General features: G+C 34.5%; 1 protein-coding gene across 2 annotated transcripts; it reads left to right on the forward strand.

The window, feature by feature from the left end:
* The first annotated feature begins 1,505 nt into the window (after positions 1–1,505).
* LOC107887276 (fanconi-associated nuclease 1 homolog) lies at positions 1,506–11,118 on the forward strand. Of its 2 annotated transcripts, XM_016811465.2 has the most exons (15): positions 1,506–1,856; positions 1,935–2,088; positions 2,482–2,987; positions 3,122–3,226; positions 4,103–4,364; positions 4,448–4,510; positions 5,172–5,246; positions 5,330–5,448; positions 7,350–7,420; positions 7,525–7,612; positions 7,704–7,844; positions 7,923–8,149; positions 8,880–9,153; positions 9,419–9,649; positions 10,476–11,118. In XM_016811465.2, the coding sequence occupies exons 1-15, from the start codon at positions 1,764–1,766 to the stop codon at positions 10,920–10,922; spliced, it is 2,856 nt and encodes a 951-aa protein (XP_016666954.1). In that variant the 5' UTR covers positions 1,506–1,763; the 3' UTR covers positions 10,923–11,118. The 2 variants fall into 2 exon arrangements, with proteins under 2 accessions (XP_016666954.1, XP_040951885.1); XM_041095951.1 differs by lacking the exon at positions 1,506–1,856 and having other exon boundaries at positions 1,950–2,088; positions 2,486–2,987.
* The last annotated feature ends 3,630 nt before the right edge of the window (positions 11,119–14,748 follow it).

A 14,748-nucleotide genomic window follows, 5' to 3' on the forward strand; every position in this document is an offset into this window, starting at 1 on the left:
AGATGATAAAAATTTATTCTTTCCCACTAACTTATATATATACTTTAATTAAGGAATAACTAAAGTAACTAATCATGTTTTGTTTTAATTAATTAAGTTAATTATTAATTATAATTATAATTCATGGTATCCATTATCAATCCCACTAATTCATATCTAAGATTGGTTAATTTACTATTTTAGTTTTTTGGATAATCGGCCAAATGTGGTTTAGAGTTTTGCAGCTTTCGTATAGAATACCTGGTCATGCAAGTACGGATCGTGATGTACAAGTACTGGAAATTGGAGTGGAATACTCTAACAAAGATGTTTTACTTACTACACTGAAGTAGTACAACATCAAGAACGGCGTGAACTACTACGTCACGAAGTCCCGCTCTGAGAAATTCAAAGGAAAATAAGTAATGAAGGACTCGAGGTGTAAGTGGAAAATCATGGCATCTTACCATAAGAAATCGGGTTATGGACGATAAAAAAGTATCCCAGTCCCTATACGTGTGTTGCAAAGGGTGCAAGTCTGGACCATCCGAGGCTAGACTCGGACATGATTGCTGACATTATTTTACTGATGGTGAAGCCAGTCCCCGAATTGAAATACTGGTGCTGATTGCGAACATACGTAGTCAGTACCAGTATACTCCAACATATTACAAAGTGTGGGTTGTAAACAGAAAGCTATGGAGAAGTTGCATCACGAGGGAGAGGGTTCATATAACTATCTACGGCAATGGTGTTAGGTATTGGATCAGTATGTACTAGGTTCCGTAACTGACCTTGAAATGCATCCAAGGTACTATGACGATTAGTTGGTCTCAGGGAAAAAAGTATTCTACCAATTCTTTTGGACCTTTGAGCAATGTAGAGAGTCATTTCAGCATTGCAAGCCTATGGTCCAAATTGACAGCACCTAATTATACCAAATGTATCAGCAACATCTGTTGCTTGTCGTTGTTTAGGACGGTAATCGGAAGATTCTACGTATATCGTTCACAATAACTCCTAGAGAAATGACATATGACTGAGATTTCTTCCTTAGCCAGTTGTGCCGCCTTATTTCCCGCAGCCCGACATATGTGTCATATTGGATAGGGGACCCAGAATACTTTCAGTGATTTATCGTCACGGATCCCTCTAGGATCGCACTCATCATTAGTACTATATACGACATGTGGGATCCAATTGCTACAAAAAATATCCTTCGACGACTGAGTGAGATCTAGTCATCGACATGAGTTTGTAGTTCCAACTATGAATTCACGGCACGTTGAATTTTCAATTGCGGGGTTATTTCATTGCACTAATTGATTTCTATTTATCGATAGGTTACGAGCCCGTCTAATATGTTTTCTATCAAAAGTTGAACAACTTAAGCACCATTAATACCCTACGGTGCGACATATGTTTCAAATATACCGTTTAAAGAGTGGATGCAGTCGTATGACAGGGACATACAATACGGGCACATGACGTTAAACTTGACCGAGTACATCAATTCGGTACTGAATGTTGGTACTAAATGAGGCGCATTTTCGAACCAACGGCTCGTTATTTTCAAAGGCCTTATCTTGCCTATATTCGAAGCACCCATTCTCCAACCAACGGCCCGTTATTATCATCAAAGTCTCACAATGAAATAACCCCGATTTGGCGGGAGTAAGAGAATCGCCGCCAATCTTAGGAGGGAAACTAGCCAGCTAGGGTTTCAAATTGATGGCGAACTTGCACATAATTACGGCAAACTGATCTGAAATTATCTGCTGCAAATGCTAACTGGAAGAGAAAGTTTAAGCAGATTGATCGGCAAGCGCCGCCGTTTTCTTCCCAACCTTCAATCTATTCTCTCTTCGCCTATCCGGGTAATCCTCTCTCGCTTTCTTTTATTTGCTCTTATCTTATAGAAAGGTAAAATTGACGTTGATTTTACATTTTTTTAGAGCTCTTTGAATCTATTGTCTGATAAAAATGGAGGCTTGACTGAAACTGAATCTTCCAAAGGCAAAGTTGAAATATCCAGTTCTGATTTGGTAACTTGCCCTGTTTGTGAGAGCAAAGTTCGTGGTGAAGATTACACTATCAATTCTCATCTGGGTATTTTCCTTTTCTCTTGTTTTCAATGCTATTGGTTAGCTATATATATTGCCCCGCGTCTCCTACTGCTATTTTCCCCTCATGTATCCATGCCCGACATTCGTGTCATACATTTCCAAAAACAGACCTAATTTTCTTCATGTATCTCAGTCTGGTTTCAGATATGGATATAGGGAAATGGCCTTCATACTCTTCATTTTTTCTCATGTATTTGTATCCGACCTTCATCCAACTTATATTTGAATAAGAATGAAAGAACATGACCTTTCAATAACTCATCAAATACTTGAAAAATTGAACATAGTCATGTTGTACACGTGCGTGTTTTGGATACTCAATTATATTTTTGTTCTTATTTGATTTATATCTGCTAATATGACTTAATGGGTTCAGACAGATGTCTTTCTAGAAGAACCAAGCGGAAGCTGACACAGCGGACACTTCTGGAATTAAACTTTGGTTGCTCTCAGTCAAAGCTTCAAATTTCCTCGGATGAATCAGAACGGCTGCTGAGTAGTGACCTTAGGAAGAATTGTTCTGACTATGAAGAGAATGTCACTCGTTGCTTCTCGAAGATTGATCCAAGAGAAGAAAAAAGCCATGATCAGTGCAGACAATTGCCGCATACTGAGAGTGTTAAACAAATTGATGTGGCTGGTTCTGCAGAAAATCCAATCAGTGATGGAAGGGCAAACACCATGGTTTACTTTTCTGCATTGTCCACTGATAATGAGGAGTCCAGAAATCATATGGATGGAACTGTGGACAGCATATCTGGGATGGCTATTGATACTTTTATCGTCGGTCGTAAGTTTAGTGATGAAAAAGAGGTGAATCTAGGGGCAAACATATCTCTTCTGAGAGACCCTGATAATATTAAGGATTCAAATGCTATCAAGGTTCACTTGCTTTTGCCTTTGCATTTTGCATAATACTATATTGACCTTTTATTTCTTTCCCTTTTTTTTGGGTTTTGGAGGGGGGGGGGGCAGGAAAAAACTACTAATACCACCTTGTTTTCTTATTTAATCAGGTTCTTTCTGCAAGTTCTGCATGCTGTAAAGTGCTTGGTTATCTCCCTCTAGAGTTAGCTCAGTATTTATCTCCTCTGATTGAAAAGTACTGCTTGAGCTTTGAGGTGATGTAGTTCAAAAGAAACATGTTCAGTTTTTTTTTTCAGCATGGCTACTCTTATGAATGTAATGTTCATATATACAGCATTGAATGGACTATAAAATGAATAAGGGAAGGACATGAATTAATAACTCCTTTTAAATGGGACTGAAGGAAAGAGTGTGAATAAACTAACATGTTCAGAAAACCTCAACCTACCTGTAGGTAAAGTGAGTCCAGTGGAAATGAGGTGTCAGAAATTATTTGTTATCATTCAAGAGTAGTAGAAAAGCTGATAAGAGGTAAAAGGGAAAAAAAAAGAACTCTACACTCATTTAATTTGATTCCTCCACCTAAGTGCCAAACTTGTCACAGTGGAGGTTTATCACTCTAGGGACCTAAGTTCTCAATCAACTGGCTAGGATTCCATTTATTATTTATTTATGTATTTATTTTTGGGTGTGTTTGTGTGAAGAATCCTAGATTAATTTCTTAAAAGTCATCGTCCTTCCTCCCTTTCTTCCCTGTGTTGGCATCTCTAACTGTAATCTTTTTAAAACATCCTACATGTGTCATGAACATTTCATTTTTACAAGCTTCTGAAGTTTTGGGAAGGAAATACATCCGTGACATGCTTTTCTCGAAACATTTTGATTATGTAATTCTGAATAGGCTACATATACCTGGCTAAAGAAATGGCTATATAATTGATTTATGTAGTAGATAATCACCTTAATGAAAATGTTGGTATTATCATATATTCTTCTCTCTTTCTCTCTTTAGAAGTATTTATTTAGTCGTACTCTTTTAATCAATCAAATTGTCACACTCTTAAATTTGTTAAAATAATGGAAACTGATAAGATTCTAGTTCTTCTCATCTCACTTTAGGCTTCTTGCAGGGGTATGTGATATCTGTTCCTAAACGTTCTCTTGATGCTGTTCCAATTCAGATTGTGTGTCAGAACATTATATTTAATGGTAAAAACGGATGTGATGAATTTGAGGCTTTACATTTGTGGCAAAAAGCTCTTCAAGTAGTTGAATTTGCAAAGAACCGCCCACCTAATACGACAAAATATCAGCAAAATTTTTGTTTGTTACTGAAGGAGGTTCTAACTAGTAGCCCTCACCTTTTCACAAAAGATGAAAAGAAATTCATCGGTACCGCTTCAAATCTTGGTTTCCGTTTTTTCCTGTCATTTAAAGTTCTACTTGGTTTTAATATCTTTATCATCTTTTGGCAGAATCATTCACTTCATTATCAGAGGATAGTCAGAGGCTTTTTGTTCGACTTTATACACGGAAAGGTTTTGTATTACAAATTAAGTTTGTATAATATCCTCTCCCTCACAATCTCTGAGTTCAATTTGTTATTTATACCTGCATGTATAGCTCCATTCTTCACTACTAGTCCTTATACATTGATTCTATTGGCGGTTTAACATTGAACTTAGATCGACTTAAGTAGGTAGGCTTTGGATCATGATTATTTTTTTCTGTGTTGCTGAATTACGAACTGAATATACTGGATTAGTGATCTACTCAAGTTTTTATTGTTGGATTCTTTTAAGAGCTAATTTATTTTGCATTGTTAAATAAGTTTCTACAAGTTCATTTTACTATCAATAGATGTAAACAGCTAAAACTGTTAAAAGCTACTAAGATTCTTTTCCATATTGAGTTTATTTGTGCTTACTCAGTGACTATTTGTCATCAGAAACAGCCTTGATTGTGTCTTCAACCCTATCCATTCAAATGGAGATCCACAGTCTCTATAAGGATGGTTGTTCTTTCTTTGTCTTTAAATATGCATGTGTGATACTTGTATAAGAAGTCTTTGACATTGTGCTATACGAAGTTGTCAACCTACTAATTTACATTGTCCAAAATTGCGCATTTGTTTCCATGGTCAATAAATTTCATTGTCATGCTTTTTTATTTTTATTTTTATTTTATTTTAAAATTCAGGACCTTGGTTTCGATTGTCTACCATTATGTACCCTGAAATATGTAATCCTCAACAAGCTGTCAAGGAGCTGTCTGGTAATTTAAGTTTACTAAAATTATTCCTATTTCTATACCAAAGTCTTTCCTGACAGCAAAAACTTATTTATGTGACATTGCAGCAACTGGCTATCTGTATCTCTTTGAAGATACAACTAAACTACATGATGATGAAATGAAGGACCTTTTGAGTCTGCTCACTGTTTCTGAGCTTCGTGACATTTTATGTACACTTAGAAAGGTTTGGATTTTTTATGTCTACTTCCTATTGTTCTTTGTGTCACTATAGCAAATCTATACTCTGTAAAAGCATTTCTTTTTATCCTGGTGTAGTGTTTTAGGCTTGGAATGTAATTATTATTATGCCAGTGTCATGTGCCACTGGCCAAATCATCTGCCAGTATGGTCATCTAACAACCCACTAGAATTTCTAGCTTAAAGTTCTTTTCCTTTTCCATTTTCTCATCATCATGTGTAGATGTTGTTGGCCAATGACCATACAATATTTGCAATTTTTTTATTTTGAGAAAACATATAAGGAAGTTGAGCTTTGCATTGCCCCATGAAAACAGAAAAAATGGAAGGAAAAAAAACAGAACTTGTCTTCAATATGAAGAGGTCAATATTTCTTATCGACTTCTTTCTTTTTCTTTTACCATAATGTCTTTGATGCTACTAAAGTTCTACTACAAAAGGGTTTATTGGATCATGAACAATCAACTAGGATTTTCTCTAAATAATTTCTTTGTACTTTGATTATTCTTTATTGGAACTTTTGTGTCTGTTTGTGTATGTTTTTGAACATATGAAGCAACATTTTCTACAGAGTTAAAGCACTGATAATGAATTATCTAGCTGTATCTATATGATAACGAAATTGAAACATATTATCTTCTTCTGTTCATATAAATCAATGACATGGTGATCTAATTCCAACAGTTAGGTAAGAAGTTCATATAAATCAATGAAAATGGTGATCTAATTCAAACAGTTGGGCTTTTCTTACAGCTCTTTGATTTCTGCTAAGCTACTCTTATGGAAGATTCCCATTTTTATTGCATATATTTTTCAACTGTTTACGTTTTCTTGAATTAATGTAGCACCACATTTATGCCTTTATCCCATCATATTTCTCTTAAAGAATGACTGTAGTTTTACTGTTCATCATTATTTACAAGCATGATTTGAGGTCAACATGTAGTTAAAGCACATTTAAGTTTGAATATAATACAAGTAGGAAATGGAGCATTTTGGTTGGGTCTTCGTAATTTTGGTTGATTCCATAGTTTATGCTCCTAAACTAATGGATTGGCCTCTGATGACTACACATTAAGAGATCTGCTGTGTGGACAGATACGGGTCAAACATTTTATGTCTATTCACTACAGTAACAATTGTATGGAAATTTTGATTTGCCAACAGCGTAGGTTGAGTTGGTAGGGATCAGATGCTTTGCTTGTAAAGCTCAGGTTTGATTGCCACTGCCAACAGTTCCATGCCTTGGCCCTACTACTGGTTATCCTTCCGCCACCTAAACTTATTGATGTGATTTTTCAAAAGTAAATAAATGCATTAGATCGAACATTGATACTAGCTTCATTTCTTTAGTTCAGTCATGAGTTTAAGGTTTGCAATAGATTTTGCCTTTCCAATCTCAAATTGGCTTTCTTATTTTAGCGGATCTGTGCAAAATCGGGTATTTTAAGCATCTTATTTTCAGTGAGAATAATCCTATTGGCATGGCTTAATCCGTTAGTCTCGCAATTGAGATAAGATTCAGGGAACCACATTTCTGAAAGCATGGTTGTTGCCTGCTATTTTTGCACTAGCTGCTTTTCCTTATGTTGCACTAATTGTTCTTTGTCACCTCTTTTTTGTTTAGGATGTAGTAGTAGCACACACTTCTAACACAATACTAGTGTTTTAAAAGTCAGGCGTTGCTTGGCTATTTTAATCATCAAAACAATTTTTTTGTTTTGTGCTCCTCATTTCCCGTTATTCTAAGTAGTCATTTGTTGACTGAATTTCTATGTAATAGTCCAGTACACCCATGGTTTTTGCTTCTATTAACCGTTATGGTATCAAGTATGTGTTTCTTACTTTGTTTCTTTGATGGTCCTCTGTATTCTGTTGAGTGTTCAGAAATGTAATCACGGATCAAGAAAGCAAAATCTTATTGCATCTCTTCTTTCCTGCTATAAAGGTGGATCATGGTAAATATTATTTTATAGCAACAATTCATCAATTTTATGTAGTTTGCAAAAGCCCAATTGTACGTGTTAATTCTGACTTATTACTGTTGGTATATAATTTGCAGCCCTGTTCTACAACGGTTAATTTGGGAGAGAACCGAGATTTGTATTAGGGCATCTCCAGAAGCTGAATCCCTTTTTTGGCGTGCTGAGGTGCTTGTACTAGTTCTGCCCCAGAATACTGCCGTGATACCCCATATGGTGTTTAACAATTTAATATAATGAGTCTTGTTTTGTACTGCAGACGCTTTTCTTCCTAAATGGAGAACAGGATCTGTCGGCATTCCTACTGGTGGATCTCAGGATTGTCAAGTATCCTACTTACAACTGCATAATTTTAGAACAGATTTTCTCGAATAAAAGTGACTTACTTGCATATGAAGAGGTCTTGATTTCTCTCTATTTGATTATACCAGTTGAAATTTTGTTGTCCTTTGCCACATATAATTGTAATGTGTTGCAGGCCATTGAAGTGGCTCAAGTAATTGATCAGTCTCTTGATGAAAACAACTTTGAGTTGGTTTTAAGATGCATCATGATAGCTGATTCCCGTATATCCTGCTGTCCCGAGAAATTGATTGATTCCACAAGTCCTGATTTAATGGCTATATTTCGATCATGCTTCTCAGCATCATGGGTGTATTCTAAAGTAATCTTGCTTGGAATTTCCTTCCTTGAGTGTGAGCGTAGGTATGGAACATGATTCTTTGGTATAAGTAAAAATAAAATCGCCCTTATCATTTTTTGACTTATCTCTTGTCTATTAAGATGACATTACGGGGAACTAATTATCTTTTAAACTCTTTATCTTTCTAGGCTTTGCCATTGTTTGATTGAATGATTTATGCGCACAACCATCAATGATCACTTAAAAGATTTTTTTTATTTCAAAATAAGATGGTTCTGGTTGGATAGTAACAGTAGCAAGAGTGTAGTAGTAATAGTAGCAATTGTAGTATTCTATGGTACTCAAACTCTAGTGTGAGTGTCGTATACAAGCTTTTGTTCGGTACAGATATGTTCAGTTTTGTGCAACCCGTTTCATGTATTTGGAGTCCCTTAAAGGTCATATCCCCATACCTGTATTCTGGATATGCGTTGGACATGAGTGTCCAACCCAGGTATTTTAAGAAAAATGAAAATTCAGTAACATTTTGCTAACTGCAATTGGATGTAGTGGTAGCAAATGGCAAAAGTAGCAACGTTGGCTGGGTGGTGATAGTGGTAGACAATAAAGCGACCATCAATGATCCAACAATGAATAAACTACTATGAGAATTCATAAGTGAACCATAAAATTTCATTGAGCATGGTGCTACTTTCATTAACCTGGTTAATGATCTTGATGCATAAGAAAAAAGCCACATCCAAGACAAATGTTGGGTTTTTTAAAAATATTTTTATAATTGTCTTGTCTCAGGTACAAGGATGCGATACATTTACTAAGGCGATTGCTTGATTGCTTCACCTGTGATGCAAGAAGGGGATATTGGACCGTAAGATTATCTGTTGATTTGGAGCATATTGGCTGCCCCAATGAGAGTCTTTCAGTCGCTGAGGCTGGATTATTAGATCCTTGGGTTCGTGCCGGTTCAAGAATGGCACTACAAAGGCGAGTTCTTCGCTTGGCAAAACCACCTAGGCGCTGGAAAACTCCAAGTTTTTCAGAATCTCTTAAGAGGAAGATAATAGAGGTACTCACTACTATTTCCTTGTGTTGGTTTTGCTCCTTGAGCTGTGCACTTAAGAAGTTTCGAAGTATGCCTAACCTAGATTCATTTTCCTTGAAATACCCGTGCCGTGTCTGATTCATATATGAACATGGGTATGGGATATGATCCTCCAATGACTCTCGAAATACATGAAAATCTTGGACACATCCATGTTTGGCACTCTCACCAGAGTCCAACTAACATTGTACTTAGCTAATTATATTAGTTTTCATCCTGAGACATACAGGTTCATATTCAAGGGAGACCATTGAACTGTGAAGCTGGTAGAAAAAGCCGGTTCTATGGGGAAGATGGGGAGCAATGTGGAGTAGAACAGTTAGCTCTACAGTATTATGCAACAGAAGGTGGATGGCAGGGTGTCCATACAGAGAGTGGTATATGGATGACTATCTTCGGGCTTCTCATGTGGGATATTTTATTTTCAGATGTACCAAATGTTTTCCGCACCAGATTCCAGGTACAATGCTCAATGTCAGTCATAAAAGAAACACAATATTTTGAATTGCTTTTAAAAGTCGGTGATGCTTTGTAATTCATTACATGCAAGTATGTGTTTCTTCATGCTTACGTATTGATTTGATTGCAATGCCACTTTGAAAATTTTGGTTGTGTTGCTTGGTTCATTCTGAGTACATGATACGACATGACCACCTAAAACATGATAAAGATAAGAATATTTGAATGTTTAAAATTTTATATAACACGATTTATTAACATATCAAAATTTGTATAAATATAAATTACTATGAACATGATTATGAGATGACAAGATATTCAACTAAATGACTTGCCAGTGAATTTAGCTGTTATAAATCGTAACAATCGGAAGGGTGATGAGACAGAATCTGAAACTCGAAACTTTCTCCACCCTTTAAATGATAACATACTAGTATACCATTTATATCCTTCAACATGATTGCTTCGAATACATATATATTTGAAGACAAAAGCCATATTACTCGGATGAGAGAGTTAGGTACAGATGTTTAATTTTCTTTTAAGTAATTTCCATGTACTTGGAAGGTCTTTGGAGAGTCATCCGTATACCCTATCCGAATGTTTTAAAACAGGTACTTAAAAAAATAAAATAAAAGCAGGAGCAATATGGGATTAAAGGGAACTAACAAACATTTGAAAGAGTACATGGCTTTGGCTTAATAACCAATTCAAGTTCTCTGAAAATTTTCTTCACTTTTTTTTTTTTTTGTTTGAAGGGGGTTGGGGGGAAGAATTATGTATTAAATTTGTGAGTTTCTTAGATAAGTAAATATTTCCTTTTGCAGACTGCTCCATTGGATATGGATACTGATCATTTTTATCTGGCAAGAAAGAGCCTTATCGAGCCCCAACTACAAAAAATCCACGATGGTTTGGCTGAAGAGATTCTCAAAACATCATGGGAATTGCATATGGGAACAGCTTGTAGAGGAGTTAATTGGGACCAACACTCCCTTTCCGACCTTCGAGCAGCTGTTTCATGTATCAGAGGTCCTTGTTTGGCCTCTCTATGTAGACATCTCGCTCAGGATTACCGCAGTTGGTTGAGTGGAATGCCTGATTTGTTGCTCTGGCGGTTCCATGGGGACTACAAAGGTGAAGCCAAACTCGTCGAGGTTAAGGGCCCTAGAGATCAACTCTCCGAACAACAAAGAGCATGGCTGCTGCTTCTAATGGATTGTGGATTCAATGCGGAGGTTTGTAAAGTGAGCCCTACAGTATTATCCCCTTGAGGTTAGTTACCCTACTAAAAACCTGTATTACTCGGACGTATTTGAAAGTGTTGTATAGTTATGTATACCATGTGAGTATATTCAATTATTTCAAGTTTTTGTTTTACGTGTATTTGGACTGTCAAATTCTTATATACTTGTATCTAAATATGCAATCGATACATGTAATTAAGTAGCATTGTTAAAATTCGAAGTCTTTCCAGGGAGTCCGATGTTTTTATAATTTCTTCAACAAATGTTAGTATGGAATTTGTTACACCCTGCACTCAAAACAGTGTCGGATCCGAATACGTAAGGTACATTACATTGTTGAAGCAACTCTAATTAAAACTACTTTCATTACCAAGTAAATTAGCATTCAAACAAAATAAATTTTTTACAAATTCAACTATACACAAACATGTTTAACAAATCTCAAATGATATTTTTTAATGCAATTAGGGATTAAGCAAAATTAAGTACCGAATTAAGATTTGAATCCTAATTCTATTTATCAAAATCCAATAGTGATTTGAGACAGATCTCCTTTATTTTATTAATTTAGCTTTATGTGTTTGTCTTGAGATACAAAAAACTCTTTATCTTGAGACTTGAGTCATATTATCTCGAGATTTGTTTGTTTAGTCTCAAGACCGAAATTTGCGAGATGCACCAAATAATCAATTATGTACTTGAGGTTTTGATACATGTTCTTAATTTTTTAAGACATTATTATAGAAATGCCTAAAATAAGCATTGTAAAGCACAAACACCAATCATTTCACACCTAATTTAGGCAAACATTAATCCAATATCAATTGCACAGATTTAAATAACCAAAACATAATCAACATTCTAACAACCTAGCAATCAATACACCTCAACCATACAAACCTAAATAAAGGATTTAACCATTAAGTTCATACAACTCAATCACTTCTCAACCATTAAAATTCAACTCAAGAAATATTATAAGTCCATTATAGCAAAAACATACCAAATTCATATTAGACCATAATACTCGACATAGGTAGATGCCATTAACTACACATACAAATAAATAACAGTACAAGTATGGTCCAAGTTGAGTTGACCTATTACCTCTGAATACTTTTAAGACTTCAATCTACTAAAAATCTATGGTGCTAACATAACTTGAATTCAATATATAATCAATGATATGAAAAATAAGAAATTTATATATGTATACATACAACATTATACCAATTAGTCATATCTTAACATCAATGACATTAATCCCGATAATAAGGCACCCTCAGGGTATTAAAATCTTGTTAAACTTACCTCAAATCAATCTCAATATTCATTTTATAATACAATTGAATATCATATATATATATCATGATCATTTTATTAGTTTAGCCCTTTTAACTGACTTGGATTTGAGGATGATACACAAACCAGTCCATCGACACACTAATATATGAACTGATGTGCTAATCGAACATAAATGCATCGATCCCATAAACTACATCAGAATACGCTCGTACCCTTAAGGAATTGAGCTAGTGATATGTTCTCGACCCTCAAGGAATTAGAGAACTATTGCAATATAACACATTAAGCGTTGGATCAAATATAACATGCATTAAGTGTTGGATCTCCCACTTATCAAACAGACCTTATAGCATACCAATTATACTCGTAACTCTATTCGGCACTATTAATTAAGCATTATTATTTATTAAAAATTTATCAAAACACATTATAATCAAATACTTAACATGACCATAATATGATATTACAATCTCAAGTATACATATATATATGTACTTCGACATATCGCATTCAAAATCGAATAGTTAAGTTCATAAATACCTCACATCATGTTTGATGTCAATATTATTCGGTTACAATTAATTATCTATGAAAGCATTGATTGAAATTAAATTATGTGAGCACAAATTTAGATATATACAAGAATTCAACAAGATATCAAGGTTGAATTACAACTTACCACCCGTAAAACAAAACATTAATATTTTGCCATTTACTCCTTGCATTTCATTTAATTCAATATATTTTCTTTCAAGGTATCATCTGTATATATAGTTCACGCATGCCTAATTATTAACTTATTTTAGGTTCTCATATCAACAAAAATTTCTCATTTAATCCATGATTTAATCAACAATTATAAATCATAACCAAAACAACAATTAACATTAATGAATTCACAAGCCAAATATTTAATTATCTTATGTGATGAAAAAAATATGTTAGCATAAATCGGACTCGTTGTTTGTTGTTCGTTCTTGTCTTTTCGTTGTCCCTTGACATTTTGTTCTCGTATTTAGACTCATTCAAAGATACAATTATAGAAACAATATTAGTTTCTCATTATCAAATATACAAAATTTACAAATAAAACGTGTTATACATATTTTCTTTTTGGTCCATTTTAACCTTAATGTCTGAAAATTTCGTTACTCAAATTTCTGTGATCAAATCTCGATCTGACTCTAGAACTATAATCTAGGAGTCCCAAATTATTTAAAAACTTATATAACTCAAAAAGATTAATCAATTCTCTCAAATATGCAAAAACTCATCAATGTTTATTTGAATAAATATATGCTAAACCCATTACCTTATGACCTCCTCCCGACGTGCTAACGTTGAGAGTGTAAATATTGCAAATAAAAGATATATAATTAAGTATGGTATCTACAAGTGAACATGTCAAATTGTAATATAGTTTTGTTTACAACGAAACACTTGGAAAGTATTCCGAGGACTGTACCCAAGAAATTGCAGACTGAAGAAATTTATTATTAAATTAATTATAAAAAATAATTATTAATCTAACTGAGTCACGAATTAGTAGTGTTGATGTAGAATTAAAATATTAATTAAAATAATTAAATTAATTAACCTAAAATAGCCTAATGGAATTTCCTATTCCAAGTGTCAATGATGCGAGCTCCCAGCTTATGATTGATTAAATACCTAATTATCAACTAAGAAACCAATTACCCTTAACTGAGTGATTTACCATCCTTAGCTAAGAATTTCCTCTCAGACTCATCATCATTAAGGATTACCACCTAAGATACCCTCTCGGTCTCACCTAGGCATATGGATACCCTTTTGGTCTCATCGTTTGACACAAGGTATACTCGATAGGATACCCTCTTAGTCTCACCTATTTAGATAATTTACTAGAGTCATCACTTCCTAGTATACTAAGTACTCTTGAACAAAAACCAAATTTTACATAAATAATTACTTAATCGATAAATCAGTTAAGAAACCAAATCATGCAAAATATGAATAAAGCACAAGAATTAATCCCAACATTCATACAAACATCAATTGATTAGGTTAATGAAATGTAAATAAATGAATAAAGGAAAATAATGAAGAAAATGCTCATGAATAAATCGATAGAAGCACGGTTTTAGAGTACTCTCCACTCGCAATCGTCTTCATATCGGAATAGAAAGAACTTCGCTTACGTGAACATAAAACTTAAGCTAAAATCTAAATAGAATAATATAAGAAAAGCTATCTAACTAGGTCGATCCCCTTTTCCATAGGTTTATAATGCAACTTTTATAGGTTAAACTTGGAGTACAAGATGCCTAAAATACCTTTGAAATAATTAGGGTTTAACTAATGAAAGGTCAAAATACAACTGCTTTAATCCATGTTTTTGTAGCGTCATCATGACGTCAAAGAACCCCAACGTCAAGTCTGTTTTAGCCCTAGTAGCTTTGATGTTCGGTGTCACGATGCTGCATGTTGGTGTTGCGACACTAGCATCGTCCTTTGTGTTCTTTGGCCTGGAACGACATCTTGTACACTCAAGTATCCCATTAATCCT

The sequence above is a fragment of the Gossypium hirsutum genome, chromosome A03 (assembly GCF_007990345.1).
Source record: "Gossypium hirsutum isolate 1008001.06 chromosome A03, Gossypium_hirsutum_v2.1, whole genome shotgun sequence".
Taxonomy (NCBI): Eukaryota; Viridiplantae; Streptophyta; class Magnoliopsida; order Malvales; family Malvaceae; genus Gossypium; species Gossypium hirsutum.